The 20,076-nt window shown below is 49.8% G+C and overlaps 2 protein-coding genes across 5 annotated transcripts in view; one reads left to right on the top strand and one right to left on the bottom strand.

The window, feature by feature from the left end:
- The window catches only part of LOC119971560 (prostatic acid phosphatase-like), a 107,632-nt gene extending 102,323 nt beyond the window's left edge, over window positions 1–5,309 (bottom strand). The window contains exon 1 of one of the 2 annotated variants that reach the window (XM_038807252.1): window positions 5,104–5,309. In XM_038807252.1, the coding sequence (XP_038663180.1) occupies window positions 5,104–5,226 (123 nt within the window). In that variant the 5' untranslated portion in view covers window positions 5,227–5,309. The remainder of the gene's footprint in view (window positions 1–5,103) is intronic. The other variant, XM_038807250.1, reaches the window with a different exon arrangement.
- Window positions 5,310–6,240: 931 nt separating this feature from the next.
- The window catches only part of pacsin3 (protein kinase C and casein kinase substrate in neurons 3), a 144,296-nt gene continuing 130,460 nt past the window's right edge, over window positions 6,241–20,076 (top strand). For 2 of the 3 annotated variants that reach the window (XM_038807249.1, XM_038807242.1), the window contains exon 1: window positions 6,241–6,451. In XM_038807249.1, the coding sequence (XP_038663177.1) occupies window positions 6,441–6,451 (11 nt within the window). In that variant the 5' untranslated portion in view covers window positions 6,241–6,440. The remainder of the gene's footprint in view (window positions 6,452–20,076) is intronic. The other variant, XM_038807248.1, reaches the window with a different exon arrangement.

Genomic DNA, 20,076 nt, shown 5'->3' with positions numbered 1-20,076 from the left:
TCTTTTCTCTTCTGGATGTTGTTTGGGAAGTTATTAAGGATTACTTAGTGTTGTATTCTTTGGGGGTTGTATTTGAATTGATAATTGCTAAGATGTTCACTGTATGTTTTAAAAGGTTAACTTGAGTTCATAGAATAAACATTGTTTTGCTTTAAAATAATACTTTTCCATTTCTGCTGTACCACACCTGTAGAGTGGGCCATGTGCTCCCCATACCACAATCTATTAAAAGTTGTGGGTCAGGTGAACTCCATGATACACTTTGGGGTTCTCTAAACCCTGGCCCATAACAAGAGAGACAGGTGGCTGCCGCCCAGGTTGGAGAGCTGTCACCCTAACAGGCCGAGGAGGAGAAAATGCCAAGGAGGGGCCGCATGAGGTCTCGTGTGTACTGGCACCGCCTGACATTTGAGGACATACCGGAGCAGGCATGCCCTCAAAGACTCCAGATGAGCAGGGAGACAGTGCAAAACATCTGCCAGATGATGGCATATCTGGCACCGTGGGGGTATGGGGCAAGACACACGTTCCCGGTGGCAGTCAAGGTGACGGTCGCCTTGAACGTTTACACCACGGTTCCTCCCAGGTGCCGAGTGAGGACCTGTCCAGAGTCTCACAGGCCTCGGTGCACAGGTAGTCATCACAGAGGCCCTCTATGTCCAGGCGGATGAATGCATCCATTTGATGTGAACTGAGCTCTCCAGGATGCCTGAGCAGCAGGGTTCGCCACCATTCTGGGCAGCACGGTAGCATGGTGGTTAGCATAAATGCTTCACAGCTCCAGGGTCCCAGGTTCGGTTCCCGGCTGGGTCACTGTCTGTGCGGAGTCTGCACGTCCTCCCCGTGTGTGCGTGGGTTTCCTCCGGGTGCTCCGGTTTCCTCCCACAGTCCAAAGATGTGCGGGTTAGGTGGATTGGCCATGCTAAATTGCCCGTAGTGTCCTAAAAATAAGGTTAAGGGGGGGTTGTTGGGTTACGGGTATAGGGTGGATACGTGGGTTTGAGTTGGGTGATCATTGCTCGTCACAACATCGAGGGCCGAAGGGCCTGTTCTGTGCTGTTCTATGTTCCATCTCCGGGATACACCAGGTCCAGGGGGGTGATCGGCGGGATGCATGTTGCCCTATGTGACCTGCAGATGACAGGCTTCTCTACACAAACCAAAAGGGGTTCCACTCGATGAACATCTAGCTGTGACCATCAGCTGCGCATCATTCACCTCTGCACCCAACGCCTTCATCTTGACGCACTCAGCAATTCTGCACATGTTGGCAGGAACAGCATGTATGGTCCATGGCATGGAGGATGATGACAACCCGCTCTGCGATTAATTCTGGTGCTCTGCACCGTATGACTACAATCTGACTCCTGCCCATGGTAGCACTTTCCATAATCCTCCTGGGTGGTCCCTACATGCAAGCTGGCCATTCCATCACACAGTCCCATCGAATCCCTGGGGTGACAACGGTGGGGACGGTCGGCTGGGGGTGTGGACCATCTCCGTCTGGGACTGCGTCACATCAGCCAGTGACTGTGACATCTCCCTCTGGGACTGGGCCACCATCCGCTGTGTATGAGCCACGTCGGCCAGCACCTGGGCAATGCTGCCTACGTTCCCAGCCATGGCCCGCTGTGACTGCGCCATGCTGAGGAGCACCGCAGCAGTGTCCGGGTGGCTCTGGCACGCGGAAGTCCTGTCCTCAGCCTCGGCCAGCACCTGACAGAATGCCCCAGGCCTTGGACGTGCTGATCCATGTCCAAAACCCTCGCCCCAATTCCTCCACCGTGGACGCCACCCATGCAGTGTTGGCCTGGGTAGCACGCATGGCCGGCACCATCTCCTGTTGCTGGTTGGACTCCACCTGCACGTGCTGGATGCTTGCCATCATCCACTCATGTAGTCCCTGGCTCTGCGACTGCATCTCCACTCTCGTTGCTTGTCTCAGACTGTGACACCTCCCTGAGCCAAGCATCTTTCCCTCCCGTTTCAAAATGGTCAACCACAAACAATCACAAGATCACGATTTCAACACTTTGCAGTCTCGAGACACCACTTCCCCAATTGCTCCCTCGTCTTGGTCACGCCTATTGCTGACAAACCTTTTATTTGAGGCATTTTCAAATATATGCAGAACAAAAAAGAAACAATCATGGCAATAGCAAACAGCCAAAACATCCTTACACACCCCCGAACAATCTGCCCCCCTCCCACTGCCACCCCAGCACATGCCTCCTCCCCCTTTTTTAACTTTTAACCCAGACCCCCCCAGCCCAAATAGAAAATTGATCCCCCGTCCCCCCCTCCCCGGATTACTCAAACTCCTAAAAGAATCCGATGAACAGCTTCCACATCGAGGTGAACCCCTCCCCTGCACTTCTGATGGCAAGCTTGACTTTGCTGGAACTCTGCCAAATCGCTTACCCATACCCCTGCACCCAGCAGCTCCACGTCCAGCCAGCACAACAAAATCCGACTCTGGGTTATCAGGGAGGCAAAGGCCAACACATCAACCTCTCTTCCCACTTGCATTCCCAGATCCTCCGACACTCCAAATATTACCACCGCCAACTCGGAACTACTGTTACCTCCAAAATCTGCAACATTATATCTGCAAACCCTGACAATTAAGCACCCCCAACTAACCCCCCCCCCCCCCCCCCCCCGCCCCCCTTCCTCGACCTCAGACACACCAAGAACATGGTTTGCTGGTCTCCCCCACTTAATCGCCAGGGCAAAGGACAGCGGGGAGAGTCGACACCCCTGCCTTGTCCCCCGATGTAACCCAAAATACTCCGAACTGACCTTGTTAGTCCAAACAGTTGCCTTCGGCACCTTATACAACAGACGAACACAGTCCACGAATCCCTGCCCAAACCCAACCAGCCCAGAACCTCAAATAAGTACGCCCAAAAGCATTCTTTGCATCCATCGCCACAACCAGTTCCATGTCTTGGCCCTCTGAGGGCATCACATTGACATTCAGTAACCTCCGGACATTCGTCGACTGCTGCTGCCCTTAAACCCGTGTCTGCGTGGGTTTCCTCCGGGTGCTCCAGATTCCTCCCACAGTCCAAAGACGTGCAGGTTAGGTGGATTAGCTATGATAAATTGCCCTCTGTGTCCAAAAAAGGTTAGGAGGGGTTATTGGGTTATGGGGATAGAGTGGAAGTGAGGGCTTAAATGGGTTGGTGCAGACTCGATGGGCCGAATGGCCTCCTTCGGCACTGTATGTTCTATGTTCCTATGATCCTCACCAACACCACTGGCACAAGTTCCCTATCCACGCCGCCAGTACCTTCGCAAACACCTTTGCAGCTACATCCAACAGCGAGATAGGGCGGAACAACCAACTACGCTCCGGGTCCTTAAAATGAGCAATATCGAAGCCTGAGACAACCGAGGGGTGGCATTCACTCCCTCCGGCTCCGTTACCATCTCTCATACAGCTGACATCTCGCATCCTCCCAATTTCCCTCGCCACTGCCTGACTCCTCAAATGATGCGCAAGTATGCTACTGGCTTTCTCCCCATATTCGTATCCTGCCCCCCTGACCCTGCGCAGCTGCCCCACCGCTTTTCCCGTGGACACAGTCCAAACTCCATCTGGAGCTTCTGTCTCTCCCTTCAACAGCACCTTCTGTGGCATCCCCGAGTACCTGCAGTCAACCCTCAGAACGGCCTCCGCCAACCTCACCCTCTCAGCACGCTCCACTCTCTGCTTGTGTCCGGATCGAAATCAACTCTGCCTTTAGGGGCAGCATGGTAGCATTGTGGATAGCACAAATGCTTCACAGCTCCAGGGTCCCAGGTTCGATTCCAGCTTGGGTCACTGTCTGTGTGGAGTCTGCACATCCTCCGCGTGTGTGCGTGGGTTTCCTCCGGGTGCTCCGGTTTCCTCCCACAGTCCAAAGATGTGCAGGTTAGGAGGATTGGCCATGATAAATTGCCCTTAGTGTCCAAAATTACCCTTAGTGTTACATAGAACAGTACAGCACAGAACAGGCCCTTCGGCCCTCGATGTGGTGCCGAACAATGATCACCCTACTCAAACCCACGTATCGACCCTATACCCGTAACCCAACAACTCCCCCCCCTTAACCTTACTATTAGGACACTACGGGCAATTTAGCATGGCCAATCCACCTAACCCGCACATCTTTGGACTGTGGGAGGAAACCGGAGCACCCGGAGGAAACCCACGCACACACGGGGAGGACGTGCAGACTCCACACAGACAGTGACCCAGCCGTGCTGCCCATTTTTTTATAAATTTAGAGTACCCAATTATTTTTTCCAATTAAGGGCAATTTAGATTGGCCAATCTACCTGTCCTGCACATCTTTGGGTTGTGGGGGTGAAACCCACGCATACACAGGGAGAATGTGCAAACTCCACATGGACAGTGACCCAGGGCCGGGATTCAAACCCGGGTCCTCAGCGCCATAGGCAGCAATGCTAACCACTGTGCCACCGTGCTTCCCACCGTGTTGGGTGGGGTTACTGGGTTATGGGGATAGGGTGGAGGTGTTGACCTTGGGTAGGGTGCTCTTTCCAAGAGCCGGTGCAGACTCGATGGGCCGAACGGCCTCCTTCTGCACTGTAAATTCTATGATAATCTATGATTTACCACCACCTTCACTGTGGAGGCAGTAACCTCCCAAGTCTTATTCTGCTCCACGTAATTCCAGATAGCCACCCCTATATGCACCACGTTTCCTTCGCAGGTACATTCTTTCATCTCCTTCTCCCACCAAAGAATTTTCTCTTTGTCCAGAAGAAAATGCAACAACACCATTATTCACAATCGTTCATTCAGAAAAACGCCCTTCTACTGCTACCATTTGCCTTCGGTGACCGAGCCAGTTCTATATCCATCTTATCACCTCATCCCGTGTAACTTCACCTTTTGTACCAGTCTGCCATGAGACACCTTATCAAAGGCTTTACTGAAGTACTCTCTCTCACACACACTCACTCTCTCACACACAGACTCTCTCTCTCTCTCTCTCTCTCACACACACACACACACACACACTCTCACTCACTCACTCACTCACTCTCTCTCTCTCTCTCACTCTCTCTCTCTCTCTCTCTCTCACTCACCAAGTTGACGAATTTCAGTTTTCTTCCCTCCGCCGCTCTCAGAATCCCGATCAGAATCCCCATCGCGCTGATGCCGAGCAGAGCCCGGGAGGCCCGAACCGGAGCCCCGGATCCGGCGACCATCCTGTGGGAGAACCGGGCCTGAGCTCCCGGAACCACTGTCTGTGGCCGGGGAATGGTGTAAGGGCCTAGTAACCCTGAACCCGCCCCTAGCAACTCCGGGCCCGCCCCTAGCAAACCCGGGCCCGCCCCTAGCAACAGGGATAGCGGACTGGCCCCGAGTAACAGGGAATGATGGGCCCGCCCCTAGCAACCCCGGACCCGCCCCTAGTAACCCTGGACCCGCCCCTAGTAACCCCTGACCCGCCCCTAGTAATAAGATCGCGGACTGGCCCGAGGAACAGGGATGTGGGTCCGCCCCTAGCAGCCCGGGCCCGCCCCTAGCAACCCCGGACCCGCCCCTAGCAAAGCCGGGCCCGCCCCTAGCAACAGGGATAGCGGACTGGCCCCGAGTAACAGGGAACGGTGGGCCTGCCCCGAGTAACCCCGGACCCGCCCCGAGTAACCCTGGACCCGCCCCTAGTAACAGAATAGCGGACTGGCCCGAGTAACAGGGATGGTGGGTCCGCCCCTAGCAACCCCGGACCCGCCCTTAGTAACCCTGGACCCGCCCCTAGTAACAGGGAGAGCGGACTGGCGCCGAGTAACAGGGATGGTGGGCACGTCCCTAGCAACTGCGGACCCGCCCCGAGCAACAGAGATCGTGGCCCGCCCCGAATAACTTCGGACCCGCCCCTAGTAACCCCGGACCTGCTCCACTGGGTTGTGGACCCCTGTAACTGCGGGCTCGCCCCTAGCAACAGGAATGGTGGGCCCGCCCCGAGTAACTGCGGACCCGCCCCTAGCAACAGGGATGGTTGGCCCGCCCTACTGCGAAACGACCCTAGCAACGGGGGGGGGGTCCACCCCTAGCAACAGGGATGGTGGGCCCGCCCCTAGTAACCGTGGGCCCGCCCCCAGCAAAAGGGGGTCCACCCCTAGCAACAGGGATGGTGGGCCCGCCCCTAGTAACTGCGGGCCTGCGCCTCGCAACAGGGATGGTGGAGACAGAGGACGGCACTCCTGTCACGTTACGATGTGTGGTTTCGGCCAATAGGCCCATCCTGCCTGTGCAAGCTGTAAAGGACCAGTGATGGGGAAGGCTGAGTGGGAGCAGAGCCCTGTGGCCTTGGCTGCAATGGAGACTTCATCGTCAGGACAGACAACATGGACAACCCTCTCACACACACACCAGTTTCTTCAGGCTCCTCCATCCACATTCTATCAATTGCTGCCCCATGATGACCAGGTCAGTTACTCTCACCTCTGGAAGACCGCTCTCCGGCTTTGAACCAAGGCTGTAATGAGGTCAGGAGCTGAGTGAGTCTGGCCGAACCCAAACTGAGCAAGTTATTACTGAGCCAGTGTACCTAGACAGTATTGTTTTTTTAAAAATATTTTATTCTCCTTTTTCACATTTTCTCCCAAATTTACACCCAACAATAATCAGTAACAAATGTAATGTCAATCCCATCCTCCCACCAAACCCCAGACATTAGCTGGCATGTGAACATAAACAAATGACAAAGAGAAATCAGGAATCGCCCAGTCACCATTAACACACACCACCCCTGTCCTCCCAACACCCCCCCCCCCTAATGTTCAATGTAATCCAATTCTCGAAAGTGCATAATGAATAACCCCCATGAATTGTAGAACGGCTCCATCCTTCCCCTCAGTTCAAATTTGACCTTCTCAAGAGTCATGAATTCCAGGAGGTTCCCCTGCCATGCCATGGCACAGGGTGGAGAAGTTAATCTCCACCCTAACAGGATGCGCCTGGGGCAATCAATGAGGCGAAAGCTACAACATCTGCCTCCGCACCAGTTTCCAACCCCGGCTGATCCGACACTCCGAATATGGCCTCCTGGGGCCCAGGTCCAGTTTCACATGCACCACTTTAGAGATTATCCTAAGAACCTCCTTCCAGCCATCCTCCAGCTTTGGACAGGACTAAAACGTAGTTTGTGGCCCCCCCCCCTCCCCCCCGCAACATGTACCCCTCAAAGAGCCGGCTCATCCTCACCCTTGTAAGGTGTGCTCTATATACCACCTTCAGCTGTATTAGCCCCAACCTCGCACATGAAATAGAGATGTACACCCTCCAGAGCACCATGAAACATAGCAGCAGAAATAGACTATTCGGTCCATTGAGACTGCACCGCCATGAAGACCATGGCTGATTTGATATAATCATCCTCAACTCCATTTTCCCACCTTATCCCCATAACCCTTGATTCCCTTACTGATTAAAAATCTGTCTTATCTCAACCTTGAACATAGTCAACGACCCAGCCTCTGCAGCTCTCTGCGGTAAAGAATTGCACAGATTCACTACCCTCTGACAGAAGTGACACATGGAGGATTTTAGGAAAATTGGATTATAAATGCGTTGCCAATTTAAGGGTTAAAAACCTGGGGTTTGAGTGTGATTGACTGCAGTGGTCATTTTTTTTTAAGGATTCTGTTTTGCAGGTCCTGGGAGCTTTCAGCAGTCAGAAGGTGAGATTAATAGAGGAATGTATTTTTCAGTCTGGGCTAATACACTGTGGTTTAACTGGGGTCAGTCCCTGGGAGTTAACATGCTTTAATTCCTTGGAAAGTTAATTTGTTTTCACCTTGGGAGATAATATCAGTGCTGGGTAGAGCTCAGAGAGAGAGATTTTTTGAAAAAGCTTTTAGAGAGAAGAGTCAAAATCTGATTTGGCAACCCTTTTTAGACCACAAATAAAGGAAGTATTCTTTCCCATTAGGATAGTTTTGATGCACGATCAATAACTCTCAAAGCGAGATTGGAGTACAATTGAAAAAAATGAAAATGAAAATCGCTTATTGTCACAAGTAGAGTTCAGCGAAGTTACTGCGAAAAGCCCCTAGTCGCCACATTCCGGCGCCTGTTCGGGGAGGCTGGTACAGGAATTGAACCGTGCTGCTGGCCTGCCTTGGTCTGCTTTAAAAGCCAGCGGTTTAGCCCAGTGTGCTAAACCAGCCCCTGATTGAAGGCTTTATTGGACTAGATGTTTCCCCCAGCAGCGCAGGTACAGAATGCAGCAGCTGGGGAGACACAGAATCTTATACTCCACCTCACTGGGCAGAACCAGCAGGCAGACTTCACCAAGGATCTTGCTGTCTCAGGTACCTCCCACACCAATGGTCTTACAGCCTCAACCTGGGTACCGTAATACCCCTAATACCACATTCACCCCCTGTTAAAAAAAAGAGTCCGGCGGGGGTGGTGGTCTTGCGTTATACAGGATAGAGGTTGGGATTATGGTGGTACCCGTTGGCGGTACAGTTTTTGCCTTGTTACATATCACAACTATTTACAGTATTTATTTACATGTACATATCAAAATGAAGCAATTAGCCGATCGGGGGCCCTGGTCGTCCTCTGTGAACGTCGCAGTATCGGCGGTGTTGCAGGTGCTGGCTCGGGCATCTGCAACTCCGGGAGCATGACTTTAGTTTCTTCGGCAGCTTCATCAACCCTAGATGGGACCAGTGGGAGAACTGATCCACCTGGGAAGGGGACGGCCGTGGGGTGCGGCCGTGGGAGGGAGGGTGGGGTAGGTGGGGGGGGGGGGGGGGGGTTGGGATCCAGCGGGCACCAGGTCCCATAGGGAGACCGTATCCTGTCGGCCGTTGGGGTATGCCACGTAAGCGTACTGAGGGTTAGCGTGAAGGAGGTGGACCCTCTCGACCAATGGGTCCGACTTGTGCGCCCGCACATGTTTGCGGAGCAGGATGGGTCCAGGAGCTGCCAGCCAGGTAGGGAGCGAGGTCCCGGAGGAGGACTTCCTGGGGAAGACAAGGAGACGTTCATGAGGTGTTTCGTTTGTCGTGGTACACAGCAGTGAACGGATGGAGTGGAGTGCATCCGGGAGGACCTCCTGCCAGCAGGAGACTGGGAGATTTCTGGACCGCAGGGCCAGTAGGGCGGTCTTCCAGACCGTTCCATTCTCCATATCTACCTGCCCATTTCCCCGGGGGTTATGACTGGTCGTCCTGCTCGAGGCAATGCCCTTGCTGAGCAGGAATTGACGCAGTTCGTCGCCCATGAAGGAGGACCCCCTGTCGCTGTGTATGCAGGCGGGGAAACCGAACAGTATAAAGATACTGTGGAGGGCTTTTATGACGGTGGCTGCGGTCATGTCAGGGCAGGGGATGGCGAATGGGAACCGTGAGTACTCGACAATCACGTTCAGGAAGTACGTGTTGCGGTCGGTGGATGTGAGGGGCCCTTTGAAGTTCAGACTGATGCGTTCAAAGGGCTTTCTCTGGCCTGCAGAAGTGCTGCTTGCACTCCGCGCAGATTTGGCAGTTCCTGGTGGCGGTCCTGACCTCCTCGATGGAGTAGGGCAGGTTGCAGGTCTTGATAAAATGGAAGAATCGAGTGACCCCCGGGTGGCAGAGGTCCTCATGGAGGGCCCGGAGTCGGTTGACTTGTGCATTGGCACATGTGCCGCTGGATAGGGCATCAGGAAGCTTGTTTAGCTTCCCGGGGCGATACAAGATCTGATAGTTGTAGGTGGAGAGCTCGTTCCTCCACCGTAAGATCTTTTCGTTCTTGATCTTGCCCCGCTGTGCATTATCGAACATGAAAGCAACTGACTGTTGGTCAGTGAGGAGCGTGAATCTCCTGCCGGCCAGGTAATGCCTCCAGTGCCGCACAGCTTCTACTCTGGCCTGGGCCTCCTTTTCAATGGAGGAATGATGGATTTCTGAAGCACGGAGTGTGCGTGAGAAGAAGGCCACGAGCCTGCCCGCTTGGTTGAGGGTGGCCGCCAGAGCTACGTCGGACGCGTCGCTCTCGACTTGGAATGGAAGGGATTCGTCGATTGCGTGCATCGTGGCCTTTGCGATGTCTGCTTTTATGCGGCTGAAGGTCTGGCGGGCTTCTGCCGGCAGGGGAAAAACCGTGGATCGGATTAGTGGGCAGGCTTTGTCCGCATAATTGGGGGCCCATTGGGCGTATTATGAAAAGATCCTAGGCAGCATTTCAGGGCCTTGGAGCAGTGGGGGAGGGGAAACTCCATGAGGGGGCACATGCGTTCGGGATCTGGGCCTATAACTCCATCATGCACTACGTAGCCGAGGATGGCTAGACGGTCGGTGCTGAACACGCATTTGTCCTTGTTGTCGGTGAGATTAAGGATTTTTGCAGTACGGAGGAATTTTCGGAGGTTGGTGTCGTAGTCCTGCTGGTCATGGCCGCAGATGGTGACATTGTTGAGGTACGGAAACGTGGCCCGCAAACTGTACTGGTCACCATTCGGTCCATCTCCCGTTGGAAGACCGAGACTACATTTGTGACACCGAAGGGAACCCTCAGGAAATGGTACAGCCGCCCATCTGCTTCGAATGCAGTGTATTTGCGGGCGGCTGGGGAGCTGGTGGTAGGCGGATTAGAGGTCCACCGTGGAAAAGACCTTGTATTGTGCAATCTGATTGACCAAATCAGATATGTGGGGGAGGGGGTACACGTTGAGCTGCGTATACCTGTTTATGGTCTGACTAGAGGTGAGGAAGGACATAGAGTCGGAAATTTTTTAATTCCCTCCTCAGGACCGTGAGGTTAGCTACGCAGAACCCCTTGATCTCTACAGAGTGAGACCCGGAGGCCAGGGAGATTCTTTGGTTAACTGGATGTATGGGAAGAGTGTTGAGGTGTATGAAGCTCTCTGTGCTCTCAGGGTCGATCAGGCAGGATGTTTTGTGTCCGTTGATGAGCACGGTTGTCGTCGCGGTCGAGAGCGTTCTGGCCCGAGACTGGTCCAGGTTCACCGAGGCGATTTGTGGTAAAAGTTGAAGATTTTCCTCAGGCGGTGTGTGGTCATCCGAATCGGGGTCCTGAGACTCCAGCCAAGATGGTGGCGCCCACGGGTCGCACATGGCTGGGGGTGTGTAAGATGGCGGCACCCACGCGTCACACGTGGTCCCTGGGGAACAGGATGGCGGCACCCAGGGCCCACACGTGGCTTGGGAAAGCGAAGATGGCGGTGCCTACTGTCTGCACGTGGCCCAGGTAGAGGTTGTAGTGGCGGCCCCGGTTCGCCCCCAGGGACGGTGGCGACCACCCGGGCCTGGCATACCGCCACGAAAAGGCCCTTTTTGCCGCACCCGTTGCAGATGGAGGAGCGGGCCGGGCAGCGCTGCCGGGGGTGCTTGGCTTGCTCGCAAAAATAACAGCGGGGCCCCCCCCCCCCCCCGAGGTTGCCTGGTAGCCGCACGGCACAAGCTTATGGGGGGGTGCATCGGGGTCGGCCGGAGCAGATTCTATGCTGTCCAAGGGGCTGCCACGCAGTCGGGGACGTCCGCGCGGGCGTTTCGGGAGGCCACATCCAGGGAGCTAGCAAGGGCCCGTGCCAACTTGAGGCCTAGTGTCTCTTTCTCCAGCTGCCGCTGATAGATTTGGGAGGACAGCATACCTGCAACGAATGCGTCCCGGATTAAAAGTTCTGTGTGGTCGCTGGCTGAAACTTGCGGACAGTCACAATTGCTACCTAGTACCAGAAGTGCGCAGTAGAATTAATCTAGCGATTTCCCCAGGATTTGTCGCCTTGTCGCTAGCAGATGTCGGGCGTAAACCTGATTTACTGGGCGAATGCAGTGTCCTTTCAACTGGGCCATCGCGGCCTCGAAATCGTCCGCATCCTCTATGAGAGTGCAGATCTCTGGGCTCACCCTCGAGTGGAGAACTTGCAGTTTCTGGTCCTCCGTGGGTGTAGTCGTGGCCGTCCTGAGGTACCCGTTGAATCACGCCAGCCAGTGTTTGAAGGTGGCCGCTGAGTTTGCTGCATGGGGGCTAAGTTGCAGACACTCCGGCTTGATGCGGAGCTCCATTCTTCAAAATCTAGTCCAATAAATTGATACACAATCAATAACTCTTGAAGCGAGATTGGAGTACAATTGAAGGCTTTATTGGACTAGATGTTTCCCCCAGCAGCGCAAGTACAGAATGCAGCAGCTGGGGAGACACAGACTCATATACTCTGCCTCACTGGGCGGAACCAGCAGGCAGACCACCAATGATCTTGCTGTCTCAGGTACCTCCCACACCAATGGTCTTACAGCCTCAACCTGGATACCGTAATACCCCTAATACCGACTACCACAAGTTAAAAAAAGAATAATAATATTTTATTATTCCTTGATAATTATGTACCTGTCAGGCAGGGAGGAAGTGGTCGAGCGAGGGAACCATGGTTTACTAAAGTAGTTGAATCACTTGTCAAGAGGAAGAAGGAGGCTTATGTAAAGATGAGATAGCTCGAGAGTTACAAGTTATCTACGAAGGACCTAAAGAGAGAGCGAAGAAGTGCCAGGAGGGGACATTCAAAATCTTTGGCAGGTAGAATCAAGGATAACCCTAAAACTTTCTTTTGGTATGTCAGGAATAAAAGAATAACTAGGGTAAGAGTAGGGCCAGCCAAGGACAGTAGTGGGATGTTGTGTGTGAAGTCCGAGGAGATAGGAGAGGTGCTAAATGAATATTTTTCGTCAGTATTCATACAGGAAAAATACAATGTTGTTGAGGAGAATACTGAGATACAGGCTACTAGACTAGAAGGGCTTGAGGTTCATAAGGAGGAAGTGTTAGCAAATCTGGAAAGTGTGAAAATAGATAAGTCCCCTGGGCCGGATGGGATTTATCCCAGGATTCTCTGGGAAGCTAGGGAGGAGATTGCTGAGCCTTTGGCTTTGATCTTTATGTCATCATTGTCTGGAGGAATAGTGCCAGAAGACTGGAGGATAGCAAATGTTGTCCCCTTGTACAAGAAGGGAAGTAGAGACAACCCCGGTAACTATAGACCAGTGAGCCTTGCTTCTGTTGTGGGCAAAGTCTTGGAAAGGTTTATAGGAGATAGGATTTATAATCATCCAGAAAGGAATAATTTGATGATGGATAGTCATCACGGTTTTGTGAAGGGAAGGTCGTGCCTCACAAACTTTATTGAGTTCTTAGAGAAGGTGACCAAACAGGTGGACGAGGGTAAAGCAGTTGATGTGGTGTATACGGATTTCAGTAAAGCGTTTGATAAGGTTCCCCACGATAGGCTATTGCAGAAAATACGGAGGCATGGGATTCAGGGTGATGAAATGAAATGAAATGGCTTTTCCAGCAGACCAAGGCAGGCCAGCAGCACGGTTCAATTCCCGTACCAGCCTCCCCGAAACAGGTGGCGGAATGTGGCGACAAGGGGCTTTTCAAAGTAACTTCATTGCAGTGTTAATGTAAGCCTACTTGTGACAATAAAGATTATTATTATAGTTTTTGCAAGACTTCCCTATTTTTATACTCCATTCCCTTTGAAATAAAGGCCGACATTCCATTTGCCTTTTCAATTGCCTATTGAGCTTGAATGCTTGCTTTCTGTGACTTATGCACAAGAACCCCCAAATCTTCTGTTCTGCAGCTATATGCAGTCTTTCTCCATTTAAATAATATTCAGCTCCTTTATTCTTCCTACCAAAGTGCATAACTTCACGTTTTCCTACATTATTTTCATCAGCCACATTTTTTACCAGTCACCTAACCTGTCTGTAGACTCTGTGTGACATGCTCACCAATTGCCTTCCCACCTACACTTGTGTCATCTGCATACTTGGCAATAGTGCATTCACTTCCCTTGTCCAACTCATTTATATTGTAAATTATGGTGGCTCCAGCACGGATCCCTGTGGCACTCCACTAGTTATAGGTTTCCATCCTGAAAATGGCCTCTTTTCCCAACTCTCTGTCTTCTATCGGTCAGCTAAACCGGTACCCATGCTGATGTACTACCCCCAACACCATGCACTCTTACCGTATTTTAAAAAAAAATTTTTAGAGTACCCAATTATTTTTTCCAATTAAGGGGCAATTTAGCATGGCCAATCCACCTATCCTGCACATCTTTTGGGTTGTGGGGGTGAAACCCACGCAGACAGGGAGAGTGCAAACTCCACACGGACAGTGACCCAGGGCCGGGATTTGAACCATGGTCCTCAGCGCCGTAGGCAGCAATGCTAACCACTGTGCCACCGTGCTGCCCACTCTTACCGTATTAAGTAGCCTTTTGTGTGGTACCGCTTTTTGGAAATCCAAGTATATAACATCTACTGCTCCCTCTTTATCTATCCTGCTGATTAACACCTCAAAGAATTCTAATAATTTTGTCATGCATGAATTCCCCTTCGTGAAGCCATGCTGACTCTGCTTGTTTGTATTATGTATTTCTAAATGCTCTGTTATTTCATCCTTTATAACTGTTTCTAACATTTTCCCAATGCCAGAAGTTAAGCTGACTGGCCTTTACTTACATGTCTTTTCTCTCCATCCTTTTTTGAATAAAGGCAGTTTTTTTGGCAGTTTTCCAATCCTCTGGGACTTTTCCAGAATTTAAGAATTCTTGGAAGATTACTACCAGTACATCCACTTTCTCTGCAGCTACTTCATTTAATATCCTGGGATGCAACCCATCAGATCCAGGGGACTTATCAGCCTTTAGTCCCATTAGCTTCCGTAGTACTTTTTTCCCTAATGAGTGCTTTTTTATTTCCTCCCCCCCCCCCCCCCCACTATACTGCCTCACGATTATTTATTTTTGCAATGTTATTAGTGTCTTCCACTGTGAAGACTGCGCAAAGTATTTGTTTAATTTATCTGCCATTTCCTGGTTTCCCATTATTATTTCCCCAGTCTCATTCTCTCATGGCCTATGTTACTTTGGCCTCTCTCTTCCTTTTTATTATATTTAAAGAAACTCTTGCTGTTCATTTTTATATTACTTGGTAGTTTATCTTCTCCGTTTTATTCTTATTTTGGTCATCTTTTGTTGGTTTTTAAAACTTTCTCAATACTCTGATTTACAGCTACTCTTTGCTACATTCTATGTGTTTTCTTTCAGTTTAATACTGTCCATCACGTCCTTGGTTAACTATGGTAGATGTATCCCCTTCCTTTAATCCTTCTTCCTCACTGGGATATATTTTTGTTGTGCGTCATGAACTATTTTCAACCATCTTTCCTGCTAAACCCCTTTCCCAGTCCACTCCAGCCAATTCTTCCTCATTCTTTTGTAATTACCCACATTTAAGTTCAGCGCAGTTGTTTCTGACCCAAGCTTATCACTCTCAAACTGAATGCTAAATTCTCCCATGTTATGGTCACTTGGCAATAGTGCATTCCGAAGGGATCTTTTACTCTGAGGTTGTTTGTTAAAACTGCCTCAGCATAGCACGATAGCTTCACAGTGCCAGGGTCCCAGGTTCGATTCCCGGCTTGGGTCACTGTATGCGCGGAGTCTGCGCGTTCTCCCCGTGTCTGCGTGGGTTTCCTTCGCGTGCTCCGGTTTCCTCCCACATGTCCCGAACGACGTGATATCAGGTAGTTTGGAGATTCTGAATTCTCCCTCAGTGTACCCGAACAAGTGTCTGAATGTGGTGACTAGGGCTTTTCACAGTAACTTCATTGCAGTGTGAATGTAAGCCTACTTGTGACAATAAAGATCATTATTATTATTAAACATTATCAAAATAGCTTAATTTCTGTTTGGAAGCACAACATATTGTTCCAGGAAATTGAACTGAATACACTCTATGAATTCTTCCTCATGGCTACCCGATTTTCCCATTCTACATGACTATTAATCACCCATGATTAAAATACTGCTTTTTTTTAATGTGCCCTCATTATTTCCTGCTTTATTCTCCATCCTACAGTACAGCTACTATTAGGCAGGGTGGTGTATTCCCTGCAATTTAGAAAGTTGAGTGGTGTGTCACGGACAGGAGGAGTTGTCAATTTAAACTGCCCTGATTTCCCCACTCTCCACCCTTCCATAAACAGAAAGGAGATTTTTTTTATTCTCGTGATTTCCCCTGCACAGTAGCACAAGTGGATAGTAATGTGGCTTCACAGCGCCAGGGTCCCAGGTTCAATTCCCCGCTGGGTCACTGTCTGTGCAGAGTCTGCACATTCTCCCCGTGTCTGCGTGGGTTTCCTCCGGGTTCTCTGGTTTCCTCCCACAGTCAAAAGATGTGCAGGTTAGGTGGATTGGCTATGCTAAATTGCCCTTAGTGTCCAAAAAGGTTAGGAGGGGTTATATGGTTCCTGGGATAGGGTGGAAGTGAGGGCTTAAGTGGGTCGGTGCAGACTCGATGGGCTGAATGGCCCCCTTCTGCACTGTATGTTCCATTTCCTATTTCCCCCTTTATAAGTGGTAAGAAGTCTTTGAACAGCAGGTTAAAGTCCAACAGGTTTGTTTCGAATCACTAGCTTTCGGAGCACTGCTGCTTCCTCGGGTGAACGAAGAGGTAGGTTGCAGAAACATATATATGTGGACAAAGTCAAAGATGCAAGACGATACTTTGAATGTGAGTCTTTGAAGGTAATTAAGTCTTTACAGGTCTAAACGGATCGGTGCTATGTCTTTTCGTCCGACGTCCTTTCGTCCAACGACACTTCGTCCACGTCTTTTGGTCCAACGTCTTTTTGTCCGCACGTCTTTTGGTCCAACGTCTTTTTGTCCGCACGTCTTTTGGTCCAACGTCTTTTTGTCCGATGATTTTTTTCGTCAAAGACTTTTTGTGACTTGTTACGTTTTTTTGTCGGATGATTTTTTTTTGTCAAAGACTTTTTGTAACTTGACTTTTTGTAACTTGCTTAGTAGCACTCCACTCCACTCCCCACATTAACTTTTTGTAAATAGAAATCTTCTCTAATGCACATAGCAAGGTATAATATGCAATAAAGGATTTTTATTACCGGTCTCTTTCCTTTAACGAGCCTCGTTAAAGGATAGTTATTTTCGTTCTCTTTCCTTTAACGAGCCTCGTTAAAGGATAGATATTATCGTTCTCTTTCTTAATTCGCCCATCCCGAAATGGCAAAGTTCATTGTGTCAACGAAGAGTAAACGGAAGGTAGCTGATGGAAATAACTATATCTACGATTTTCATTCGAGCAGTCCAAACCTAGGAAAAGAATACTGGAGATGTGAGAAAAGAAGGCTGTGCTCAGTGCGGATTCACACGGTAACGGAAAACAATGAGCCGAAAATTATTTATTTCTCTAATGAGCACCTTCATCCAGCTGATGTTGATTCATTAAATGCTGGAAAAGCAGTTGCAGAAATAAAGCATGAAGCAGTGGAAAACATAGCAGCAAGTTCGCGTACCATACTAGCGGCCAAGTTTACGCAGCTATCAGAAAATACCTGCTCTCAACTCCCTAGGTTGCCCGTCGTCTCAAGGACTATTCAAAGGTGCCGACAAAAAAATTCTGGATTTCCCGCTAATCCAGCGGCTAGACACGGTTTTGAAATACCTGACAAATATTGTAAACTTGACAATGGCGAACAGTTTCTGAGATACGATTCGGGCGCCGAGGATCAACAGCGCTTACTAGTATTCGCATCAGAAAATGCTCTTCAGGATTTAGCATCATATCGTCATTGGGCATGCGATGGGACATTCAAGATTGTGCCACAACAGTGGTTTCAACTGTTCTGCATTCATGTACAAGTTAAAGGAAGCAGTTTTCCATGGGTCTTTGCATTACTGCCGAATAAAAGAAAGCAGACATACGAATTATTCTTTGACCAATTGAAAATTATGCAACCTAATGCAGATCCGATTGATATCATGGCAGATTTCGAAGTTGCAGTTCACAAGGCAATTAATTCATCATTCCTTAATTTATCTGTCGTGGCATGTTTGTTTCATTTGAGCCAATCTGTGTTTCGAAAAATTACCGATTTAGGCCTCAAAGAAAAATACAATACAGACTCTGAATTCTGTCTTAAAATTCGATGTTTTTCAGCATTAGCTTTCCTCCCCGTTGAAGATGTCGAAGAGGCTTATGAAGATTTGATAGACGATGAAGAAATACCTGCTGAATTCATCGTTTACTTCGACTTGACTTACATAGGCATTGTGAGAGGACGTGGTGCCAGACGAAGGAGAGAAACACCTACATTCCCGACAGCTGTATGGAATGTTAATCTACCGAGAACAAATAATGCTGCTGAGGGGTTTCATTCTGCGATAAAGCGTTCGGTGGGTGGAGCTCATTTGAATATCTGGAGGTTAATCAAAACTCTGAAGGAAGAGGAAGGGTTCATAATAGGCAAAAAGGCTCAAATTCTTCGGGGAGATCAGTCGACTTCATGTACGCGATATAAGAAAATAACTGAACGCCTCAAAAGATTGGTCGTTGAATATGATTCTACAACAAAAATTGATTTCTTGAGGAATGTCGCTTACAATTTACATCAATTTTAAGTAATTTCGGGAATTAGATTAGATTTTAACTGCATTTTTAGATTTTTTAACTGCATTTTTCAACTTGCATTTTAGATTTTTTAACTGCATTTTTAGATTTTTTAACTGCATTTTTCAACTTACATTTTACTTGCATTTTATCAATTACTTGCATTTTAGCAATTAAAGTCACTTGCTGTATTGTACTTGCATTTTATCAATTAAATGGTTTTATACGGAGTTAATTTGTAATTGGATAATTGGACAAAAAGACGTTGGACCAAAAGACGTGCGGACAAAAAGACGTTGGACCAAAAGACGTGGACGAAGTGTCGTTGGACGAAGTGACGTCGGACGAAAAGACGCGACACGAAACGGAACAACTGGAGCGAGGGATAATCACATGTTAAAGAGGTGTGAATTATCTCAAGCCAGGACAGTTGGTAGGATTTCGCAAGCCCAGGCCAGATGGTGGGGGGTGAATGTCAAGCGACATGAATCCAAGATCCCTGTTGACGCCGCACTCATGTGTGCGGAACTTAGCTATAAATTTCTGCTCGGCTATTCTGTGTTGTCGCGCGTCCTGAAGACCGCCTTGGAGAACGCTTACCCGGAGATCAGAGGCTGAATGCCCCTGACTGCTGAAGTGTTCCCCGACTGGAAGGGAACATTCCTGCCTGGCGATTGTCGCACGATGTCCGTTCATCCGTTGTTGCAGCGTCTCGCCAATGTACCACGCTTCGGGACATCCTTTCCTGCAGCGTACAAGGCAGACAACGTCGGCCAAATCTCACAAGTATGCACCACGTACCTGGTGTGTGGTGTTCTCACATGTAATGGTGGTGCCCCTGTCGATGATCTGGCACGCCTTGCAGAGATTGCCATGGCAGGGTTGTGTGGTATCGTGGTCACTGTTCTGAAGGCTGGGTAGTTTGCTGCAAACAATGTTTGTTTGAGGTTGCACGGTTGTTTAAAGGCAAGTAGTGGGGGTGTGGGGTTGACCTTGGCATGATGTTCATCTTCATCGATGATGTGTTGAAGGCTGCGAAGAAGATGTCGTAGTTTCTCCGCTCCGGAGAAGTACTGGACGACAAAGGGTACTCTGTTGGTTGTGTCCCGTGTTTGTCTTCTGAGGAGGTTGGTGGGATTTTTTGCTGTGGCTGGTTGGAACTGTTTATCGATGAGTCGAGCGCCATAATCCCGTTCGTACGAGGGCATCTTTCAGCGTCTCTAGATGTCTGTTACGCTCCTCCTCATCTGAGCAGATCCTGTGTATACGGAAGGCTTGTCCATAGGGGATGGCTTCTTTACTGTGTTTAGGGTGGAAGCTGGAGAAGTGGAGCATCGTGAGGTTATCCATGGGCTTGTGGTAAAGCGAGGTGCTCAGGTGACTGTCCTTGATGGAGATGAGTGTGTCCAAGAATGCAACCGATTTTGGGGAGTAGTCCATGGTGAGTCTGATGGTGGGGTGGAACTTATTGATGTCATTGTGCAGTCATTTCAGTGATTCTTCGCCGTGGGTCCAAAGGAAAAAAATGTCATTGATTTATTTGGTGTATAATGTTGATTGAACGTCCTGTGCAGCGAGGAGGTCTTGTTCAAACTTGTGCATGAAGATGTTGGCATACTG

This window comes from Scyliorhinus canicula, chromosome 9, assembly GCF_902713615.1.
Source record: "Scyliorhinus canicula chromosome 9, sScyCan1.1, whole genome shotgun sequence".
Classification (NCBI taxonomy): domain Eukaryota; kingdom Metazoa; phylum Chordata; class Chondrichthyes; order Carcharhiniformes; family Scyliorhinidae; genus Scyliorhinus; species Scyliorhinus canicula.
Note: the sequence above shows the minus strand (reverse complement) of the source record. Positions and strands in the feature narration are given on the sequence as shown.